General features: G+C 38.0%; 1 protein-coding gene across 1 annotated transcript; it reads right to left on the reverse strand.

The window, feature by feature from the left end:
• Positions 1-4,293: 4,293 nt before the first annotated feature.
• Positions 4,294-11,233, reverse strand: LOC118846884 (olfactory receptor 10R2-like). The gene is made up of 3 exons (XM_036755570.1): positions 11,213-11,233; positions 9,957-10,049; positions 4,294-5,259 (listed from the first exon to the last, which is right to left on the reverse strand). Exons 1-3 carry the CDS (start codon positions 11,231-11,233, stop codon positions 4,294-4,296), a joined length of 1,080 nt encoding a protein of 359 aa, XP_036611465.1.
• Positions 11,234-12,826: the final 1,593 nt, after the last annotated feature.

Raw genomic sequence — 12,826 nt, forward strand, 5'->3', positions numbered from 1 at the left:
GTGACTCACCTTTGACCCTGAACAAGATATATAAACCCAGAGGTTGGCATTTTCCTTTGGGGCTCTTACTCTTGGAGGTCTGTTGATGTGGAGACTCAGGGCAGCTGTAGTTAAGAGCCCTATGGCTTGTAAACCTGAATGTTGGGACTTTGTTAAACCCTGGTAACTATGCACCAAGATTTGAATCAGACAAGGTCTGTTGATGTTTGTAATTTGTTTGTAACTTTCTCTGAAGTTCAGGGTGCTGGATTTTTCCCCTGAACTAAGTGAATGATATTTGTATGTCCTATTAAACTGAGATTGTTAACCCCTTAACATTGCTTTCTTTAGTAAAGCAGACCAAAAGATCCTGTGCTGGCAACTTCTTTTTCTTGGTCTTTTACCCCCACAACAGCTGCTAGCTGAATTGTTGCAACAGGAACTGGTTGCTGGAGCCTTGGATGGGAGGAATGGGGCCCGGCACTTGGGCTTAACCAGGGTGGGAGATCCAAAGCCTGGAGTAGGAGTCAGCGGCCTATGGTGGAGGCCAACCCTGGGATCTGTGCCCAGAAGGGTATCTTGAAGGTCAGAGGTCAGAGGGCATTAACTCCTGCGAGGGAGCTGGGCCCAGTCTTACAGCAGCCTGGTACAATCCACCTGTTTCCCGGTGCTTGAGCAGTGGGTGGAGCACCTGCTGGAGCCTGGGGATACCCTGGGATACATGGGAGCATCTTATACATGGCAAAATACAATATATCCCAAAGAGATTAAGGAACAGGACCTATACATATAAAAATATTTTTAGCAATTCTTTTGGTGGTGGTAAAGAATATGAAATTAAGGGGATGCCCATTAGTTGGGGAATGGCTGAACAAACTTTGGTATATGATTATGGTGGAATAATATTGTGATATACAAAATGATGAGTAGCTTTTGCTTTTGGAAAAACCTAAGAAGATTTATATTAACTTAAGCAAAGTGAAGTGAGAACAACCAGAAGAACATTGTGCACAGCAACAGCAATATTGTAATGATGATCAACTGTGAAAGACTTAGCTATTCTAATTAATAAAGTGATCGAAGACAATTCCAAAGGACTCACAACATAAAATGCTATCTACCTCCAGAGAGAGAAATGATGAACTCTGCATGCACATTGAAGAATTATTTTTTTTACTTTATTTTTCTTGCTTTTTTGCAGCAAGGCTAATATAGAAATATGTTTTGCATAACTTCATGTATATAGTTGATATCATATTGCTTGCCTTCTCAATGGGTGAAGGAGAGGCTAAAGGAAAGGAGAAAATTAGGAACTCAAATTCTATTTTTTTCCTCAATAGCATTTTATTTTTTTCAATTATACACAAAGTGTTCAACATTATTTTTTGTAAAATTTTGAGTTGCAAATTTTTTCCTTCCCTCTTTTCCCTCTCCCTCCCCAAGACAGCAAGAAATCTGATATAGGTTATACACATTCAATCATGTTAAAAACTTTTCCGCCTTAGTCATGCTGTGAATGAAAAATCAGAACAAAAGGGAAAAATCAAAAGAAAGAAAAAAAGTGAAAATAGTATGCTTTGATCTGCATTCAGACTCTATAGTTCTTTCTCTGGATATGGTTAGTATTTTCCATCATGAATCTTTCAGAATTGTTTTGGATCATTGCATATTGCTGAGAAGAGCAAAGTCTATTATAGTTAATCATCACACAATGTTGCTGTTGCTGTGTACAAGGTTCCCCTGGTTCTGCTCACTTCACCCAACATCCGTTCACGTAAGTCTTTCCAAGGTTTTTTTCTGAAGCCTACCTGCTCATCATTTCTTATATCGCAATAGTATTCCATTATATTCAGATACTGCAACTGGTTCAGCCATTCCCCAATTGATGGGTATCTCTTCAATGTCTAATTCTTTGCCACCACAAAAAGAATGGCTATAAATATTCTTGTACATGTAAGTCCTTTTCCCTTTTTTATGATCTCTTTGGGATACAGATCTAGTAGTGGTGTTATTGAATCAAATGATATGCACAGTTTTATAGCCCTTTGGGCATAGAAACTCAATTTTTAAAAAATGAATGTTAAAATAAAGTATATTATTTAAAAAAGAAAAAAAATCATTACAACATAATACAAAATAAAATTATGAGACAATGTGCCAGTATTTCTGGAATGCAGCCAGAGCAGTCTTTAAGAGAAAAATTTTATCTTTAAGCATATTAACAACAACAAAAATGATTAGTGAACTAAAAAGATATAGAAAATGTATAGATTAATAATCCCCAATAAATAAAAAAGTAGACATTAAAATCAAAGAAGAGATTTTTTTTAATTGAAAACCAGACTAACTGTAAAACAAATATAACAGTGAAGCTGCAGAATAGCAGCAGCAGAGGAACATGAACAAGAACAAGGAGAAACATATAACAAAACTTAGACAATCCATTGATTTGTTTTGCTTGATTACACATCTTTGTTATAAGGAAAAGCTACTACTGGAGTGTGGTGGCTGGGTAGTTATAGATATTAAAAATAATATCAATAATATCAGTGAAACATGCTCAAAAGTTCACCAATGAAAGGAAGGGTAAGTGCAGCAGGAGGTACAAATAGAAGAACTTTATTACTATTGTGTTAATATATTGCATATATATAATATATATGTGTATGTATATATACATACGTATACAAAACAGTATACATAAATTCTTGTACAATCTCTCAACAATTGTCATAGATTTAATTAGGGGATGGTCATATGCAAATGATTCACTAATAAATATATCCAGCTCTAATCTCTCTCTTGGATTCTAGTCCCATATTACCAAGCATCTTTTTGTTATTTCTACCCAATATCCTATAGTTATCTCAAACTCGTTAGGTTTATAAAAATACTATATTATCCTCATTCTCCCAAAGTCATGTTTCCAAACTTCTCCATTTCCCTTGGTGTTTTCACTATCTTTCCCATCATACTGGTCTTGAGTCCTTTCACTCTGGCATCTATACCCAATCAAATGAAATTCTTAAAAAGTCTTACCTCCATAACATTTGTCTTGTCTCCACACTCACATCTTATATACTAATTTGAGGCCTGATGACCTTTGGCCTGGATCATTATAACTGCCTCCTAATTGGTATCACTAAAGCCAATTTCTTCCCTTTCCTGAGGCCTTTGTCTTTATATTACCTAGTCATCTCTCAGAGCATTTGCCTTCTGGCATGGTACTCCGTAGACAAAATAGTTAAGACTTTGAAACCATAGAAGATAAGCTCTTTGAAGGTGGGCACTGCTGTTTTTTTAATTTGTATCATGAACATCTGTCAGGAGAAATAATAAAAAGACCCAGCACATTGTATAAACTCTTATCTGGCAAAATTAGGATAAAAAATTGACAAAAGTCATATAGGATGGACATCCGTGGATGGGTTATGACTTGCATCATTAAAAGAGACTACCAAATTAGTGAGATACCAAATCCATTTGAGTATAGTATTTATGCTGATTATTTTAGACATTTTTTCTTAGACCAGACTTATGATTCCATCAGTGTAATAAAGTGCTTAATATATTTTGGTTGAAGTATTGAATGCATCATTGCTTCCTTGGAAAAGGTATGTGCTCTTTAGGATGTATATATACCAATGTTATGCCCACATACACTCAAGAGCAGTGTCCATACATGGGAAGGCAATCCAAGCAAATTCAGCAGTGACAGTGGCCTCTGCATGTTACCGCATCCATTCTTTGCTCTCCCACTGATGCTGGCTTGCAAAATCAGTTTCTGTTTGTCCATCCCCTGACATTCTGAGCGCTCAGATGAAATTCCAACCACCCCTCACCACATCAACCACCCACTTTCTAAATCTCCAAAGTGATTTATATATTATCTCATATGTACCTCAAAGCAACACTGTGAGGCAGGTATAAGAGGTATAGTTGCTCCCATTTTACAAACTGAAGAATGAGGTTCAGAGAAGTTAAATTAATTGGCCAAATTATATACTAAATGTCAGAAATGTAATTTGAAACCAGGCCTTCTTGACTCCTAAAGCAACACTATCTAGTAGGCCGTGCTGCCTCATAATACATGATACACTATTCTTGGTATTTCATCCTCAAATGAGGCCTTGCTTTTGGCCTCCTTAAATGTTTCTATTGAAAATACACATGGGTCAAAATAAAAATCCTAATACAAGTTTGAAAAGCATCTAGTTCTGAGAATAGCACTCAACCCATGGCTATGGCCACACCAACCATATATCCAAGTATATATCCACACAATTATCTGCCAGGAGTTTTGAAATGCTGAAGTTATAGGATTTTATGGGAAAGCCTTCCTCCTATGATAACTTCACGGATGGCTATCTGCACATCCCTATTCCTGAGGCTATAAACCATGGGATTCAGCAAGGGGGTGATAACAGTGTAAATCACTGTCACCAACTGGTCTTTGTCAGATGTGACCTTGGATGAAGGCCTCAGGTAGACAAAGGATGCACATCCATAGTGGACTATAACTACTATGAGGTGGGAGGCACAGGTAGAGAAGGCCTTCTGCTTCCCTTCAGTAGATGGAATCCTCAAGATGGTCCTGACAATGAAACTATAGGAGATACAGACAAAAATCAAGGGGACCACAAGCACTAGGACACCACAGACAAATATGATCATCTCATTGACATGGGTATCACCACAGGCAAGGTGAATAAGAGGTGAAATGTCACAGAAATACTGGTTGATCTTGTTAGAGTTACAGAAGGGAAGAATGAAGACCAAGGTTGTGCCAACCATTGAGATCAGGCATCCACTCACTCCACAGGTAGCTGCAAGTAGTTTGCAGACCATCCAGTTCATGAGGACTGGGTAGCGCAGAGGGTGACAGATAGCAGCAAAGCGATCGTAACCCATTACACCCAACAATAAGCAGTTGTTGATAGCAAAGGAAAGAAAGAAGAACATTTGGACAGCACAGCTGGTCAAGGAGATGGTCCTCAGCATGGAGAGCAGGTTGAGAAGCATCTTGGGCAAAATGACGAAAGTATAACAGGTCTCAGAGACAGAGAGAACACCTAGAAAGAAATACATGGGGGTGTGGAGTTTGTGCTCCAAGAAGATGACTGTAACAACAGTGATGTTCCCACACAGGATGATTATGTAGAGGCAGAAGAAGATGGCAAAGAGCACAAACTGCAGTTCCTGGAGGTTGGAAAAGCCCAGCAAAAGGAATTCAGTGACCATGGTAAGGTTTTCTGGATGAAACTGTTTCCAGGATAAGATCTGCAGAAAGGAATGAGAGGAGAAAAGGATACAACAAAAGTTCTGTGAACTGAGGGAATTGGGGGATATTTATATTTAATTGTCCAGGAAATTGTCACTATCTTGTGTTCATTCAATAAGCAATGAAGCAAGGGAAAAAGAAGAAAGAAGGGAAGGAGGCAAAATGAAAGGGGATAATAACTACAACAGAAATTACTCTGGTCATTAAAAGGAATGTGAGTAAGCAAAAACGGAGCCATAATACTGAAGGGACTATACTCAAATGACTACTGATTGAATAGTTTGGATGCTGTAACCTGGAAAAGAGAAGATGGTGAAAAAAAATAGGTATCTTTAAATATATGGATAGTTGTAATGTAATAGAGGGATTAGATTGATTTTGCTTAACCCCAAAGGGCAGAACGAGTAGCAACACACAGAAGCTGCAGAGAGGAAGATTTCAGCATTTATATAAGGAAAAAGTTCTTATCAGGGCTGAAAACATAATAGAGATATAGTTCTGTGTTCCTACAAATTTTCAGACATTCAGAGGAACTCACTTGGCTTGACTTTTCCAGTTGCCTAAAGCAAAAGACTTTCTTTAAAGATTTGGGGCACAATAAGCACTGAGGTTGAGAGCTGACGTTGAGATACAAGAAGGTGAGGTTGTGAATGTGTGAGTAAAAAGGGAGAAGTCAGATAAATGAGTGGTAAAACCAAGGACTGGATCTGAGACCCTGGAGGCCAGATTAGCAATTATGGACATTATGAACAGATAGAACAAATGGAGTCCAGTCAGTAGTGCTTCACTCCCTGGATTTCCCAAAGCAACGTGGTAACTCTGTCTGGGAGTCCAGTCACAGCCTTCTTTATATTATGTAATTGTTTGTTTATCATTTCTTTATTACTTGATAATATTTTAATATATTACATAATCATTAATAGCAATTATTGACTAAGCCTATAAGTTTATGGATTGAGATGGAGAGAAGAGAATCTTGGACATGGATCAAAAGATTTCTGTCTTATTCTGAGGAGAACAAGACAGAGTGGTTTTATAATTTTCATATTAGATATGGTCAACTCTAGAATTTTGCTTGCAAAACTTTGCCTCTTCCCTTCTAATACTGTCATCAAGTATGCTATTGATTTGTTTTTATATTATTTTCCTAAAATTTGCCTATGTGTATGTGAGAAGGCCCTAGACAGTGACAGAGGGACAGAGAAATAGGAAGCACTCATATGTCAAAAGTTTTTAGCCACTATGTTTGCAGTAGTAATAAAACTAAAGTTCTTTCCCCATACCTTTAGTATCTTCCCTTTCCCCCTTTAGGTATGAATCAATCCCTCAATAACATCAAAATTGTGTCACTTCTCCCAAAAACATCTCACTTGTGCAATTGATCTACTCTAGTCAGTACTCCCATCTTTGATCTCTTCAGTGCCATTTCTAAGTCCTCTATAAGCAATCTGGTACTATGATGTTAAAATCTGTATACATACATATATAAATACATATATGTATATAGCTCACATATGTGTATATTTGCAGCAATTTTCCATCTTTCTTCTCTCTGTTATCTTTCTAGTTTTGTCCTTAAATGTTCTCAGGATCACATTGCGTAGTTGGACCTCTTGCCAAGCATTTTTTTAAAAATTGGTTTTCATCCTTCATCCTTCAAATAATCCAAATAATACTTAAATCTGATACTCACTCCCCTGCTAAAGAACTTTCAGTGGATCCTTATTGTCTCTGAGATAAAATACAACCTCTTTCAGTCTCACCTTTAAGGTCCTCCACCATCTGGCTCCCATTTACCTTTCCAGCTCACTTAATAATATTTCACTTGACTTACTCAGCAGTCCTGTTTTTTACTGGGCTTTTGGCTGCTATTCAAGTATACCCAATTTCCCCACAATTCAATAAATTCACCCAAATTACTGTCCCTCATGCCTAGAATGTTCTCCTCACCTGTCTGGAAATTCTTCATTTCAATGAATGTTGACAGCTAAGGCCACTTCCTCCTCCAGGGTTTACCTATTCCAATTGGCTAAAAATATTCTCCCTCAGATTTTCCTAGAAACTTGGTCTATATTTTTCCTGAGACTTCTAACAGTCTACGTTATCTCAGACTACCTGATGCTCCAGTAATTTCCTCACTTGTGGATTCTAAGCTCTGTGAGGTAAGGAACAAGGTTGTCTTTCTTCTTTCTCTGCACAGTGTCAAGTAATGCGCCTTGCAATAATGTTCATAAATGCTTTCTCGTTTCCATCTCTAATTATCATGTTTACTGGCAACTACCATTCTAGTTTTTCCTTATTAGTTTACTTGAGGAAAACATATGCTAGATTAAGGGAAGCAGATGTCAGAAGCAAAACAGACTTTTGAGGAGGGACAGGATAAAAAGAGAAAGAAGGAAAACAGAATAGAATATGCTGTAGGGAAATACACAGCTAGTTACTACATCGATAAAACTGTTGTTTAGTCATTCAGTCACGTCTGAGTCTATGTGACTCCTAGACTTTGTGCATGGAGTTTTCTTGGCAAAGATACTACGGTGGTTTGCCATTTTCTTCTCCAGTGTGTCCCCATTTTACAGATGGGGAACCCAGGCAAAACCCAGGGTTAAGTGACTTGCTCAGAGTCATACAGCTAGTAAGTGTCTGAGGCTAAATTTGAATTTAGATCTTCCTGACTCCAAGCCTGGTGCTCTATCCACTGCACCACCTACCTGCCCTAACCTATAAAACAGAAGTAATAAAAACTTATGCTGAAAAGATAAGTTCCTTTAATTCAATCAATAGTCACAGAATATCAAAGTTGGAAAGGATTATTAATCCTATAAGGCCAAATTACATCTGAACAATAAATTCATCTACAATATCACTAAGAAATCAGTGAGTCTTGGCTTGAAAACTTCCAATTAAAAGGAATATGCCATCTTCCAAGGCATCACATTCCAATACTGAATAGTTCTAATTGTCAGAAGAATTTTTTTTCTCACTTTAAGTCAAAGTTGACTTTTCTGTTGCTTCTATACACTGCTCCTGATTCTGTCCTCTGGGACCATCGGCAACAAGTGTAATGCATCTTCCATGTTATCATCCTTCAAACACTCAAAGACAGTTATCATGTCTTCTCCCAATTCAAGTCTACAAGCACATATTAAGTAATCTAGGAAAAACTTCCAAACTTCTCACTACCCTCTTTATCTTTATTTGCACATACCACAGCTTGACCCAGGGGATAAATTCTTCCATGTATATACACATGAGGCACCTAATATATTACCCCCTCTTAACTTGCTGCTTTTCTACCTCCACTCTTTGACTGATGCCAATTTCTTCTTCCCCCAATAACCTTTTCTCCAGTTTCCACCTATGAAAATGTAACCAGTTCTTCAAGATCTAGTTTAAATGTCACCTCCTATAGGAAGCCTTCCCTCACCTCCCCAGCTTAAAATGATTTCCTCTTCTGAAAATTTTTCCCATGTTATTTTTTCATCATTTATGGAACTTAGCACATGATGCCTTCTGTGGAAGATATGGAATTGTGCCCATGTCTCAACTATCTAAATTCTTTACTTCTTTAGTATCCAAATCTAAATTCTTTAAGGGTAGAGATTGCATCTTAGTTATTATTTCATCCTTGATGCCTACTACAGTGCCTGGCCCAAAAGACCTCAATAACTTTGATGAATAAATGAATATTAGGTAGCTTGATCCCATGTTAAAATGCTAGCTCTGCTACATTTTTGTTGAATGCCTCCTACATGGTCCTTAATGTCTGGAGGCCTTATTTTCTGCATTAGTAAAACAAGGAAGTCAGAGAAGATGATCTTTAAGGCTACTATTAGCTCTAAATTTTATGATCCCTTATCTTGCTGTCTGGTCCCAAGGCTAATGATGCTAGTCCAGATGGTGTAGGAAGAGGGGAACCCAATGTCCTTTCTTCCTGTTCTACTACTTTGTAAATGTACCATTGAGTGTTTTGCATGATTAGCCTGTCCTGCCTTTTCAGGAAGAATACAAACTATTTGAAAATAGACAAAGAAGGTGATATATGTATGTGTGACTGTGTTGTGTGTATACAGATATAGATATAAAAGTCTTTTACTTTCAAGAATTTTCAAGAATATATATTTTTAAAAGAATATATATTATGTATTTTAAATGTAAAACGTATAGTTAACATATATGTATACATGTACAGACACATATATACATATTATATGTATATATCTGTTGAGAATGCCATTAAAACCAAATACTGAATCACAAGAATAAAAATTTACTATCTTATTTGATTCTCACAACAATGCTGAGTAATATATTATTATTCATTGTCAGATATGAGTTGGACTAGGAGGTAGCAATAGCTGAGACTACATCTAACTAAAATTCAGTGAACCCTATTTTAGTGATAATGAAATTAAAACCCAGAGACAGTAAGTGATGTATCCAAACTTGGACAGCTAGCAAGCCAGGCCAGGGAGAAAACCTAGCTTTTTGTCACAGTGAGTACTTTGGTTTCTCTACTCCACCTCCAATGTGGGACCAGAGTTGCTTGCTAAGACAGCACAGCTGATCAATATTACATGCCCAGGGATGATGAAATTTCTGCCACTACAGGAAGAATGGCCAAGTGACTTACTGAAGGACAAATAGTTGGATGCAGCAAATACTTGTAGGATCTTCCCCAGCCCACTATACTTACCTCATTGCTGATCAAGCTCTTCATCCTGGAAACTGTAGCAGAGATGTCCCCAGAATGACACAGGAAAGTGGGATCCAGGGAGAATAAGGTTTTCTAGACAGGAAGAAAGTCATGTTATAGCCAACCCTCATTCAAACTCTCATTACTTTTCACCTGGAATACTACAATAGCCTTCCAATTAGTCTTCCAGCCTCACATTTCTCTCCCCCCACCACTATCCCTCATCCACTCAGCAGCCAAAGCAATATGCCTGACTGTGTCAATCCCCTTACTCAACAAACACTACTGGCTTTCTATTGCCCCCACCCAGGACCATATATAAAGGCCTCTGTTTGGAATTTAAATCTCGGTATAACATGGTCTTTCTTACCTTTCCAACATCCCTGTGTGTTATTTTCCATTATGTACTACACAATTCAGATGCACTGGCCTAGTTGCTGTTCCTCACATGGTACTCCATTTCTTATCTCTGTGCCTTGGGAGTCCTTACTATACTGCATAATTTGACATCGGTCCCTCCACCGACAATTATCTAATAGAATTCAGTAGGGACAACCAGAGCTGGGACAATGACCTCAAAGCTCTATGCTCAAGTTGAAGAAATTGAGACATAGATTGGGAAAAGCATTTGGTCTCCTTAGGAAGGATCCCTGGAGGCTCATTAATGGGCTGGCAGTTAGCAGGGACCATCCATCAATAGAGCCAACAAATCTCCTCCCTCAGGTTTACCTACCTCTCAGTCCCTGGTTTCTCTTCATCAGATCTTTGTCACCCTCACCCAACTCCATTTCCTGTGTCTTCTCCTGAGGGGAAGGAGTAGGCTATGAAGGATGAATATGAGAACTTGGACGAGCAGAGGGAGAAGGGACACTATGGTTACAACAATTAAAAAGCACATCTGGGGAGTAAAGTGGGAAAGTACTTAGATCAAGTTACGAGGGGCACTGAAAGGGTCAATAAAGTCTTTCCTCATCTTAGAGTAAAAGAGTCCTATATCCAGAAAATCCTTCCTATTAAATTAGCTGGAGGGAAAACCTTACACAGGTCTTCCTATGAGGCTCAGGAAGGCTCCAACTGCACCCATGCCACCACCACTACTTTCCCCACAGGGATTCAGCCTCACATCAGGTTATAAGAACACTAAGGATGAATTTTAGGCAGAAGAACCACAACTCCATTTGGGAGATCCCTGGCAGGACAAATAATCCCACAGACAGAGAGAGTGATGAAAGTCTAACATAAATCTTGCCCCTTACAGGTGTTCTTTTCAAGGCCATGGGGACAGAGAACCTGGCTATGAGTGGGCCAGTGTGAAGGGTGTTGCATTATATTCATCTGTACCATGAGGCAGATGATTTCTGTAGTCTGCTAAAGTACCCTGACATTCTAGAAAGAACACGTGTCATTTAAACCAAAGACTCAATTTTAAGTCCCAACCCATTCGTTCACTTAGAGCCCTATGACACAGAGCCTTTCCGAACCTCAGTTATTTCTTCTGTAGAATGAGGATAATCACATCAGAGAATTATTATGAAGAAAGGTTTTTTTTTGTAAACTTAAAATATTCTATGACATCATTAATTATTAGAGAAATCTCTTGCCAGCCTCTTTCCACTGTATGTGTCTAGTTAGTAAGTAGTAAGATCTCTTTTTTGAGAAAATGCCTCAGCCAATCTGCACTTTGCTCCCAACTCTCCAGACTTCTTTTTCTTGGTAGTCACCTTACCTCCTAGAACCCCTTTACAGGTACCCACACAACCAGTTCTGAAACCATGAACCATAATCCAACCAATTCTGGAATTGTTCCTGGATATAGTGTGTCAATCTTCTCCCCTGAGATTCTACTTACCAACCCTACAAATTTCTGAATCAAAGTACTCTTCTCTGGTTACCAGCACAGTTTGAGGATTGTCTCCCCATGAGAATGTAAGCTCTCTGAGGGTAGAAACCATCTTTTTTTTAATTTGTATACCTGTTCAGCATATTGCGTAGCATATTGTAAGTCTTTTAGTAAATTCCTTTTCAACCATTTTGATAGGAAGCTGCATTTTGAGAAATCAATGCATCTGAATGGTACAATAAATTCAAATTTTAGTCTAATTGGTCATCATCCATACTTCTGTTACTGATGATGATGATGATGAAGATGACAACAACAATGATGATAACAATAATACATAGCATTTATTTCAGGTTTGCAAGGAGCTTTACAAATATTGTCTCATTTTATCATCACCATAATCCTGGGAGGTAGATACTATTATTGTTTGTTTTATAGGTAAGAAAATTGAGGTTAAATGACTTGCCCAGGATCACACATCACACAATTTTAAGGGTCTGAAGCCAGATTTGAACCTAGGTCTGTACTAATTCCAAATCCAATACTCTATCCACTGACTCATTTAGTTATGTCTCAATCCCAATGTTCAAAGTTAGGTTCTCCTTTCCATGGGGGGGAAATTTACTTCATTTTTAGGTCACTAGCAAAAACCTGTATTCTATATCAACTTTAACATTCACATCACTGCCTTGTGGTGCTTTGGATACAGTTTCAGGGCTCAAGTTCCAGTTCTATGATTAAATGAATATTAAGCTAAGCCACATAATTTTTTTTGGTTTTCTGGTTTCCTCACTGTAAAATAGGGATAGTAATCCTCTTAACCTCATGAACAATGAATGAACAAAGGCACCAGCACTGTGGGGCCTATAGGAGAATGGTAGGGTGGGAGAAAGTGGAAGGATTGAAAAAAAGGCAAATAAAGGGCTAGCTCTCAAACCAATGTGGAGAAAGCATCCCATTGAAGAACAACTTGGAAGGAGGAGTTATGTGTCTGCAATGGGATATGGGGACCTTACAATTGTTCTAATTT

This window comes from Trichosurus vulpecula, chromosome 4, assembly GCF_011100635.1.
Source record: "Trichosurus vulpecula isolate mTriVul1 chromosome 4, mTriVul1.pri, whole genome shotgun sequence".
NCBI classification, from domain to species: Eukaryota; Metazoa; Chordata; class Mammalia; order Diprotodontia; family Phalangeridae; genus Trichosurus; species Trichosurus vulpecula.

Excerpts from the sequence above, each read along its gene's own strand:
- LOC118846884 (XM_036755570.1), bottom strand. The coding sequence starts at position 11,233 with ATGGCCTTGAAAAGAACACCT. Across the intron at positions 10,050-11,212 it reads TGGCCTTGAAAAGAACACCT|AAAACCTTATTCTCCCTGGA; the intron begins GTAAGGGGCAAG and ends CTTCCTGTCTAG. Across the intron at positions 5,260-9,956 it reads AGAGCTTGATCAGCAATGAG|ATCTTATCCTGGAAACAGTT; the intron begins GTAAGTATAGTG and ends TCCTTTCTGCAG.